The sequence below is a fragment of the Megalops cyprinoides genome, chromosome 1 (assembly GCF_013368585.1).
Source record: "Megalops cyprinoides isolate fMegCyp1 chromosome 1, fMegCyp1.pri, whole genome shotgun sequence".
Classification (NCBI taxonomy): domain Eukaryota; kingdom Metazoa; phylum Chordata; class Actinopteri; order Elopiformes; family Megalopidae; genus Megalops; species Megalops cyprinoides.
In genome coordinates this window covers 51490328-51501223 of record NC_050583.1, presented here as the reverse complement: position 1 = coordinate 51501223, position 10896 = coordinate 51490328, and the positions used below count along the sequence as shown (strand labels likewise).

Here is a 10896-nt window from a genome sequence, read left to right as displayed (position 1 = left end):
AATGTACACACTTGTCTGATTATTTTGACCAAAGTAAAATAAATTTTAATTGTGTTTACCTGAATCAGAACATTCTCTTGGCCTGTTTTTAAAAAGCATGTTCAAGGAAGTTTAAAAAATGTATTCCACTGATGAAAAATAAGAATCACGCTTTTGACTTTTGGATATCTTGTGATTTACAGTGTGACCATTTGAATTAGGGGATTTTTTTATTTCTCTTACATACACAAATGCATATTTACAACATTTTGCAGTGCTCATACAAAACAGCTCTGAAACACAGCAACATGTCTAAAAGCTTTGAACTTCACAGCATGCACAAAATACCACCAGTTTCAATGACAAGGTTTTTTTTTTTCCCACTTCCATTGTAACTCAAAACGTGAATGCTAACTGGTTACAGTTTGGATTAACATCACACTACCTCTTACTTAGGGCATCAGAAGGCTGACTAATTTAACAAATTATTTAGGGCAATCCATCCTCCAGAGCTGAAAAATCTTTTCAGGATAGTGAAATATAATCCAGTTCTATTCATGAACATTATTATGTTGATTGTTCAGTACAGTTGGACATCCAGTTGGACAAAGCCATATCACATAAAGTGAGATTTATTCCCTGATAATGATCAAAACCAGAACCTGAAATCTCAGGTGAAAAAAAGATATTTGATGTATCATTGTGCACAATTACAAACTTTGAAATGCCTGATGTTCATTTCAAATGGGTTAACATAGTAATTGTTCAAGCCATGGTTGTACATCGGTTTTGTTAAATGCTGGTTCTTTGAATGACCAGTTTGCTCATATCCTATACATATTTTCCGTCATGTGACACTTGTTATGCTATGATAATTCTCTGAAAATGATTGCTGTCACAAAATGATCTTAAACCCTACATGTTATCGAAGAGTGTGATGTTCAGTACCTCAGTTGCAGAATTTATCTTAATAATCACTGCATGTGCAAACTTTGCAGATTATGTCCTTGTAATGACTATACTACAGATAGTACCAGTCACATTACATTATATATAATATGTGAAGATGATAGCACTATTATACATTCAAATGCTGTGTGAATTGTGTTGCTGTATAGTTTACTTGAAGCACACAACTCTTGAGATCACACCCTGACATTTTATGAAACAATCTCTTACATCGCTGGTGCCACTGACCTTAAATAGGCTGTTTTTCAGGAGGGTGAAGTGTAACTGCAAAGCCATAGTACTAATTTTTCCATATCGCTCGCAAAACATGATCCCTTGGTCTCAAAAGCCTTACTGCTGCAAGCAACACTTTGACCCTACTGTTAATCAAACTATACAGATGCAACGCAACCCCTTTGTTTTTTGGTACAGCCCAAAATCCAAGTGAACACACTGGAAATAGTGTCAGGTTTACAGTTTCCGATTAGTAGCTGAGTCAAAGTTCGAACTTCAATCCCACCCAGTACCAGGAACTATGCAACCGTAATTATGGGATTGTTTTTTTTTTTCCCACCAACAGCACTACTCCGTGCCTGTATCTACCACTCCCTTGTTTGCCTCTTGTGAAGGCCTCCATGTTCTTCTAGAACAAATGCACACTTTTCCCCCCACCCCCCCAATAATGTTTGAAATGAAATCTTGAACCTGAAATTATAAATCTCAACTCCTCTCCTCTTCTAACTCAGCCTTCCTAAAAAGTTAAACACCTTTATCTCACTGCCAAAGCTGCCCTCCAGCCAAAAACCTTTGAGCCTGACCCGGTCACCGTCTTTGCAGTAATGGAAGCGTGAAAAGCAACAGCTATTTCCAGCAGCACATATTTAAAGCAGCTCTCAGGACAGGAAGAAGGCTGACGGAATTCACAAGAGAACAGAAGCTGTGTGGCACTCTGCCAAAACGCAGGGGGGGGGGGGGGGGGGGGGGGGGGGGAGAGGAGGTTGGGATGTGTTACATGATCATGCCTAGAAACACAACTAGGAAGCATCACTTCAAGCTGTAGTGATGGTGGCAGCTGATGGTTCTGGCCTCGTCTTCTTCACAAGGTGTTGGCAGAGGTGGTTAGACGTCTTCCAATGTAGATCCTTGAAAAACAGAAGGCAGAGGGCATACACAGCCTATTACTTGGGCCCTTGCTAACTGAACAGAGAATACAATGGTGCCTTTCATTTGCAAGTCTGCCCATGGTGGAGTTTATACAACCGTACTCACACGTAAACACTGTGTATGGATGTCATCACTGTATTTCTGATCATGTTTTATGACACAGAGATATTCTTTAGATATCTGAAGTATTGTTTATATCTGATTTATCTGCATACCACAGCACATATACATCATCCTCAGAATGGTTACAGAAGTGAGTCAGCCATTCCTCCGGCTGCAAAGACAGAAAATAATATCTGTGCTTTCAGCTGTATCTGGCCAGAATGAGTCTGTTGTCTGAACAGAACAGCAATGTCCCCAATTCAATACTGAGAGAGAGAGAGCGATGTTGGGACAATATGGTGAATATCACGAGGCAATGATAGGGTGGGGAGGGGCTCTAAAATGACACTACCAAACACTACATTAGGCAAGGATTTTTTTCCATGACACACACAAATTAACGTAATGTAATAATGCAATAAACAAGTGATTAGTCATAATTACTTAATGATGCAATAGACGTGCCGTATAAAATAAATGGAAGAGCATGGGTGTTAGACTGGTTCTCTGTCCCTCCCAGGAACAGGGAGAGCTGCCTGGTGTGAACATTAAAATGGCAAATAGCAAAGGTTTCCTTTACTTCTCAAACCACTGTGACTGAAACTCTTCAGACTCTATATTTTACGTTGTATATATTATATATACTTTGTATATTGTGTATACTGTATATAATGTATACACTATACAGTACAGTATATGCTATATCGTATATATCCTCTAAAATTTTGATGCTTCGGGTCAATCATTCTTAGCTAGTCAAGGTACACCATAAAGGGCCATTGAAACTGTTAAAGTAAACATTATAATTGTATACATCCATGACTTTTATGCATGAGATCTCACTCAAATTCCATTACCATTAAACTCCCCATAAACACAATGACGTGAGGCAAGTCACCATGGTCTCTGTTGGACGTATCGTAATCGTACAGGTGAAAAACGACAGACACAAAATCGAGATAAGAAAGTCAAAATCCTGAGACTGCGCCTGCCTGAGTCCTGCCATGGCATATTGACCTTGCTCCTGTCGTTTCAGGTAAATAACGATCCCCGCGTTCCATGACGGGAAACCCACCCAAGGCCCACGGCCAGAATGTGCGAGATGACCAGTGAGGGCAGGAACACCTTAAGGAACTCGGCAGAGAAAATGCCCCCTTTCTTCATCACCCGGGTGTTCCGAATGCTGAGGGTACCGGACCGTTTCGGGTGCCTGAACAGGAACTCTCTGGAGGTGGGGTTGGAGCGAGGGAGAATTAGGGGGTGTCATGATGGGGAGATGAGAGTTACAATACTGCAGCTTCACACTTTAAAAACATTTAAGCATTAAGCATTTTGCATTAGTTTACATTACTCAAGCATTTTGGACGAGTTTACCTTTATACATAGGGATTGACATTTCCATGGCTGTGTTGGTGGGGCCTCAACACACATTTGCCGCTCAATCACATATGGTTATGGTTAATCATATATGATTTCTATTTACTATCTTTAGCATCTGGGGATATAATCCACAAAAGGTCTCATCAAAATGTAAGGTCCAGTTGAATCCCTCCTTGCCAATGGACACTTTCCACAAAATTATTCCATTAGTTACAAAGGATTTCAAAGTAAACCATATCTGGTCACTCAAACCCCGGGTTTTAATAGGAAGGTTGCTTTCTGGCCCAACATGACCGGCTTGAGACATTTAACAAATTTAAATTCTCAGCATTGTAAAGTCAAATGAATTTTGATTCGGTGTTAAATTTGATGGATGTGACTTGATGCAGAACACTTGCCTCTTCAGACAGTTTACTACAGGTGTAATGTGTGCATGTCAAATGTCAGTCTACATACACCATACATCACGATTTGATGCTTTACTCAGAAAATGAGTTATTCTGATCTAAGGCACGCTGTGGTAATGATACGCACTTGGGGGGGATGTTTTCAGGTCGACTTGACCAGTCCCAGATCCAGTCAGCATTCTTCTTCATTATGTTCTCCACCTCTCGTCTTCTCTCCAGATAATCTTCTTCAGACTGAAACAAACACGAGAAGAGCATAGTTTGTTGAATGCATTATTGTATCCACTATCTGAATATGAAGCAGTCAAGCCAATAAAACTGGAAATAACCATAACCGTAGTTATTTTCCTCTTACATTACCCCAAACTGCCAAGTCCATGATCCAACAAAGAATGTTTTCAAACACAAAAAAGAGTGTTATATCTGTCTTAGTCTCCTGAATGGCACACCTCTAAAGTCACGTTCCACCTCTCCACTGATGGCAGTGTTAAACCACAGGTCTGATTTACCTGCGAGCTGTTCTTCTCTCCCGTGCTATGCACCTCTGAGCCTCTGCGCAGATGCAGAGGAGTCTGGGATCTTGGAGGACTGGCAGGAGGGACACAGGGCTGCGTAAGTGTAATCCATTATGTGACACCTCAGAGATGCATCTTAATGCATCATTATCACTACTTTCAATAGGCTCTGCTATTTATTGTAACTCCAAAACGAGACTGTGTCTGCATATGATGTGTAGTAAAAATTGTGTTTACAGAGAGAAGACAGAAGTGAACACAGTAATGAGAGAGAGGGAAATTTTTACAAAAGGAGGAGGGCGAACGGGACGAGCTGGCATTATGGCCATCTGCTCGGGAATCGATCGGGTGACGGTGAAGCCGAGACGGTCTCTTTCAGCCTCCCGGCACCCACGGCGCTACAGCCCCGCACCTGTCACAGGGCAGGCTTCCCCTGGAGCTGCTCCTGCCGGACTCGTGCTGCGCCTCCAGGAGCATTTTCTCCATGTCCCCGCTGTGAACGGAAGCCGGCACCTGCTCTTCTCCGCCCTGATGAGCGGCGCTCCCGCTGCCATTGTGGAAATTCAGCTCCACCCAGGACCCTTCAACAGCGTAACAAAAAGCACGCTTCTATGTCGCTTTGCAACACCTTAATTCAAATAAATAAAAATAAATAAATAAATAAATGGCTGGTGTTCTTTAAATAGCACTGCACCCGCCCGTGTCCTCCCCTCACACCAAAATATTTTCTACACCATCAACCAATGGGGAAAGAAGCCACAGCCCCTCCTCCTTATTGCGTAATCATAAACACAGAGGTTGATGGGAAAGGGGGGGAATCGGCGCTTAATTGTTTTCCTTATCCACACTGTGCAACACTATAAATAGTGCTCTGCAGCACACGGTGCGAACAATCGTTTTTTGTCCCCGACAGGAAGACTGCAAGGTCAAAACATGATTTTCCTTCACGTACAGTCTATCAATCTGCTCGTGGTGGACATAATCGCAGATTATTATAGGGGAAATACACGTTATGTTAAAAAAAAAAAATGTATTGACAACGGTATGACTGCAAGGAGTGTACGTGCCTTTTCTAACGACCATAGCCAGTATGTCCTGCCAATGCGTCATTGAAGCACACACCTAGATTATTCTCAGATAATTATGTCAGTAAATCTCTGTAGAGTGGATACGGTGTATGATACATAGCGTAATGTCTATATCAAAAATTTACGAGATGCTTCCAACAGTTTCTAGACAGATACTTGCAATAGCTTTAAACTTGAATTCTCATCGATATTACACAAAATTGTGACATGGGTATTTCTAGTTGGGTATGAATCTCGTTAGCGGACAGGCAGCATCACATGAGGGAACAATCGGCACCCTCGGAACACTGTTCCCACTTCCACTTCGCACATGTATCCTAACGAGTCAGCCTGCTAAAAACCCATATAGGAAACAACACCATTTGTTTGCCAGAACCGGTGACAATACAGTTAATGAGTTTACTTACCCTGCAAATTTTCCACGGGGATATTTTGTTTCTCAGTCGACATGACACTATACTATAGCTACACTCACAGGCAAAGCTGCCTATTTAACGAACCACGTCGCTGGATCGAGACGGAAACAGGCAGCTCACTACATAAAATATTCTGAGAGTTAAAATTAAACGACAGGAATCGATCCTGTTGTCTCACTGGCTGGAGGGGCGATTTTTAAGTGTCGGGGACACAGCGCAAAAAATTTAAAGGTATTTTTTTTCACACTCAACGCATCTGATTTCATGTGACAAGTGTGGGCCAATACATTGAGTTCTAGCAGAACAAAACATTTCGCCCACAGTCAGTGACGCAATATGCCGCTGACCTATAGAAACGTACGATCTGATTGGTGCAAAAGTGCTTGTCACGCTCGAACGGAACGCAACAAAACAAGAACACGCTCGCAAGACGGTTGCCAGATACGAGGAACAACAGACCTGCATACAGCTATTAAAATAACCAACAATCAAAGAATGACACATGCACCTGTTAAATCAATTTCAAACAACGGAGTGGTAACGAACAGATAAACATATGAAATAAGGAACTGATACGGCATATGAAATAAGAAATAAAGGGAGGTGAAGAAGCTGCACACATGAAACAACCTTCCAAAAACAATGTATTGTCAAAAACTCAGCTGAATCTGTAGCATTGTGACTAAGTCCGCTGTACGCTATTGGAGGAAGTCTGTCTACAAAACATTGTACTCTGTTGCCGAGCCATATTTTTTATAAGAATGAAATTATTAAATGACTTGCCGAGAATCACTTCCTGACGTATTATGTGAATTCTTTGTTTTTTTTTTAAGATGTTCTTGTTGCAAATGTCAAATAAATCCATTATAAACTCAAAGGCACTTCTGACATTTTGGCGCATAGTCTGTCCAGAATCAAGCCAATTTCAAGTTCAGGAAATGCTTTTAAAAAGTGAAGTTAAACTCATGCATGTGTCTCCTTGCTTTCTAACGATGTATAACCTTCAAGACTAACGCATGCGTGAATTGAAAGCGTTGACGTTCTGTCAAGTATCATCAACACATTCTAAGTCTTCTTTGCATCAATCAGAGCCAAGAGAAGGTACGTTATAGATGTTTGCCACAGTTTTTAACAATCTTATCACTTGCTTGTGTGACATGCTGCAGCAATTAAAGCACTTCAGTCAATGTAATACATGGTAAACGTAATTTAATTTGATTAATACACAAGAAAATGTAGTGCACGTTTTAAAAACTAAAATCGAGGCACTGCTTAACTCAGCTGTGGCGACCCAAGACTCTTGACTCTTGCAATTTTAAGCAGTTTATTAAGCTCTTTACTGGGTTAGTTTCATTTAGCCATTTATCCAGAGGTCTGTTAGCAGAATCATTTTTTTCTGACATTTCCATTTGCCTAAACCTCTTTAAAAAGAAAAAAACATAATATAATGTAATATACAGTAATATAATTTCCTCAAAATCAAGGGTGATATCAGCATGTAAGGTGGTTTTAATTTTAATCTGGCAACTCTAACTCTTCCCTCTCACCCGCGGAGGATCGGTTCAAAAGTACAATGGACAAAGCCCAGCATCTTTGTCCACGGATATACCGTATAAATCCATTCACGTTATTTGAACAATATTGTACTCTCTGCTTTTTCAAAACAGACTCAGACTCCGATGTTTCAGAAGACTTGGAAAAGGATTATTCCATGTCAATTGAAAAAAAAAAAAAAAAATTAAAGGGTGCGTACACTATTGCAAACTACAGCCGTCTGACCGATTCATTGTTGGTTTTTTTAATCTCAGGTATGTTATCGTATAATGTCACAATTTACATAGTTGGCCTGATATTTGCTCGATATTTTCCAGGTGTCAGATAGGAAAGCGCTCAAGTAAACCAGTTGAACTCGAAACCTCAAATGTAAACAGTGTTGCACTTTCTGTAACTGAACGCTCAAGAGAAGTGCATGCTGCATTTGTTTACAGGTGGTAGTTTACTGGCTGATTTTATCGTAACGTTTGCACCTTTAATTCTCATCGTCGCACATACGTGCGTATGCCTTTTTATTGTGTTTATCGTTACTATGACAAACATGTAGAGAGTATTTTTAAATAACTAATCGATTTAATTTGAGTAACTGCTTCTGACAGACAATGCAAATATCACAAGGACTAGAGGCAGTAGGTAATGTTTCGCCCCTTTGTGGTGTTTACGGAGTGCTAAATTTGCCGTTTCAAGTGTGCTTTAGCCCCTAGCCTTGGCCTGTGCACACGGATGTGCTTTAGTTACTGGCACTAAGCGATTCTGCTCAGAAGGGGGCAGTGTGTTACACAAGCCAGAAGCTCGGAGCCTCAGTGTTCGACCTGGTCCTGGACATAAATGAACAGGATAGTCATAGAAAAAAATCCAGGGAATCCTAGGGAACGAAGTATTTACGAGCAATATTACACATTATGAATATGTATGGAGCGATTTAAGGTTATGTTGCCCCCATGGACAATTTTGGTATCACGCGAATACTGTGATGTCAGGTTGCTCTTATTTTAGCTGTATTTACTGTAATCATTAGTCTGTCTATTCATCTAGCTGTCTGTCTGTCTGTCTGTCTAGCTATCTATCTGTCTGTACATATTTTTCAGGTGCTGATACATAGCAATTGTGCTTTAAAATTTTGATGCAATAAATACATCCAATATTGTAGCTGACATCAGACAAAGCAGGAAGTGGCAGTAAATATAACAACATGGCCTGTTCTACTTTTTGGTGAATGATAGGAGAACAGGAATTGGCCCTTACAACCTAAATCCACTTATTGCACTCTTGGCTTGTGTGATATTGATAGATTTTACACAGAGACCCTAGTTTTACAAGGATTGGGATGTCTGATTATTTTAAGATGAGTATTTTATACTAGGCCATCTGGTGTCACTTGTTTGTGCGGTTAAGCCGAGTGAACATATCTGCATAATTTTTTGAATCTCATTAAACTGAAGTATGTAAACATGTGGAGCGTGGTTTTATTGCGACATGAGACGCTATTATATAATCATATACAACAATATGCGTATGATCAAATATCAATATTGATCAAATATCAAACACACGATGTGGCAGGATAAACAGGCCGGTAATGCGGGTCTCATCTCACTCTTTAAGAACAGTGGTTTTGTGCCTTTTCTCATGCTTTGTCGAGCTGAAACCAAAAGGACACGAACAAGAGTATTTTTGTACATTAAATAGGAAGAGGAAGTTTTTTTTTTCTTGATAAATTGGCAGTTGTCCACCATTGAAGAATAATATTCAAATTCTAAGCAGTTAACAAGTCTTAAGCCTTAAGTGTTTTTTAATGTTTGTTTGTTTGTTTGTTGTAAATAGTGTTAGCTCCATACTGTAACCATGTGGTATCTGTTTTTAAGTCTCTGTTGTCTCTAAGAAATATAATTTTATAAAGTGCATGCTATTGGTAAGGTAAATTTGTTTTTGCAATTTAATTCAAATCCTTATGCCCCAGATTACAATTATGCTGGATGGCGACCCCCACCCCAGACCCAGCCCCCCAGTAAAAGAATGGTCTGGAAGCAGAGCTTTATTGCCCATGGTGAAATATTCTGCACATCTCTACGAATGCAGAATGACAAGGCTCGTTCAGGACGCCTTTCCTCCAGGTCCTGACTCCTTGCCTCTGTGTGTGTGTGTGTATATGTGTGTGTGTGTGTGTGTTCTCACGCATGTATTTTATCTTGTGCAGGGTGGATCTCTGCGCTGCCCTGTGACGTGGCCTGGCATCCGCTAGCGAGCTGCAGTGACACTGCAATGGCTGAGAGGCGTCTGTCGGAGGCTGGCAATGAGCTCACTCTCCCAGGAGGGAGCCCGGCTCCGAGAGCATCCCTGAGAAAAACAGCAACAGCCCCACCGCTCTCCCTCTCTCTCTCTCACTCTCTCTCTCTCTCTCTCTCTCTCTCTCTCTCCCGCGCCTGTGTGTGCGTGTGTGTGTGTGTGTGCGTGTGTGTGTGTGTGTACGCGCGCCGCGTCCGCCCTCTGCCTCCACTCCTCTCTTGCCTGGATCATTTCTTCACTTTCAGTGGGGGGAGTGCGTTCATGGTAAGCACATAATCCCGCCTGTTTGATTATTAAACGCTTCTCTGAGCTGAATTGTTTTTTTTTTTTCCTGCCCTTCCTCTATCCTTTTTTTTTTTTTTTGATGAATCATTATCCGGTGCCTCGGTTACTGAAAGATTGTAGCGGTGCACAGGCTGTGCGCTGCAGCAGTGATGCTTTTAATTTTTTTTTTTCTTCATCATCTGCAATATGATCAGTGCGTTGAATGGTAAAATGCCTGTGTGTGAGGAGACGCGCAGACGGATTCTTTTTAGGATGTGCGCTTTAGCCCACAGCAAATGGTTCTTCACCGGATGCTAGGGGAGCTACACAGCTAAAGCAAGCAGACAGCATTCAGCCTAACTGGATCATGGCTTTAAGGTTGGTCTCAGGCTGCAATTATTTATACTGTACTTTGGGTAGATACTAATAATACTAATAAATAAAGCCGCATGTGTGCACACTGCGGTTTCCTCACATGAGATTCCTGATTCTGCCAGATTTTACATGTTTTAGTGTGCTTGGTCTGCAGCTGCTTTAAAAACCTGTTAATGGTTCAGGCCTTGCTGTTTGTTCAAGCTGTCAGTGCAAACTGCAGCAATAGCGATGGGAAAAAAATGTTCCACTGTTAATATCCTCTGCTAGTTTTCTTGCAGATGGTATGGAAATATGATTGTTTGTTCATGGGTGAGATTGTCATTTGTCTGTTGGAAAAGGGCACAGACTATTTTTGTATGCCGGTAACTTCCCACTGCAAAAGGGGAGAAGGGTTTAATGGGCTCATTCATTTCTCCTA

The 10896-nt window shown here is 41.1% G+C and overlaps 2 protein-coding genes across 10 annotated transcripts in view; one reads left to right on the top strand and one right to left on the bottom strand.

Moving 5' to 3' along the window:
- Nucleotides 1-226: 226 nt before the first annotated feature.
- On the bottom strand, nt 227-6296 carry bnip3 (BCL2 interacting protein 3). The gene is made up of 6 exons (XM_036543645.1): nt 5991-6296; nt 4908-5076; nt 4490-4568; nt 4108-4214; nt 3269-3418; nt 227-2069 (listed from the first exon to the last, which is right to left on the bottom strand). The coding sequence occupies exons 1-6, from the start codon at nt 6031-6033 to the stop codon at nt 2024-2026; spliced, it is 594 nt and encodes a 197-aa protein (XP_036399538.1). The 5' UTR covers nt 6034-6296; the 3' UTR covers nt 227-2023.
- Nucleotides 6297-10028: 3732 nt separating this feature from the next.
- The window catches only part of jakmip3 (Janus kinase and microtubule interacting protein 3), a 56899-nt gene continuing 56031 nt past the window's right edge, over nt 10029-10896 (top strand). For 8 of the 9 annotated variants that reach the window (XM_036526538.1, XM_036526518.1, XM_036526528.1 and 5 more), the window contains exon 1: nt 10326-10481. The gene's annotated coding sequence lies outside the window, so the exon portion shown is untranslated. Of the gene's footprint in view, nt 10104-10325; nt 10482-10896 lie in introns of those variants that run through there. The other variant, XM_036526503.1, reaches the window with a different exon arrangement.

Coding starts and splice junctions, on each gene's coding strand:
- bnip3 (XM_036543645.1), bottom strand. CDS start 6,033: ATGTCGACTGAGAAACAAAATATCCCCGTGGAAAATTTGCAGG. Junction 4,569..4,907: donor GGAAGCCTGCCCTGTGACAG/GTGCGGGGCTGT, acceptor CCCTCCTGCCAG/TCCTCCAAGATCCCAGACTC. Junction 2,070..3,268: donor ATTCTGGCCGTGGGCCTTGG/GTGGGTTTCCCG, acceptor CTGTTTTTCAAG/GATCTACATTGGAAGACGTC.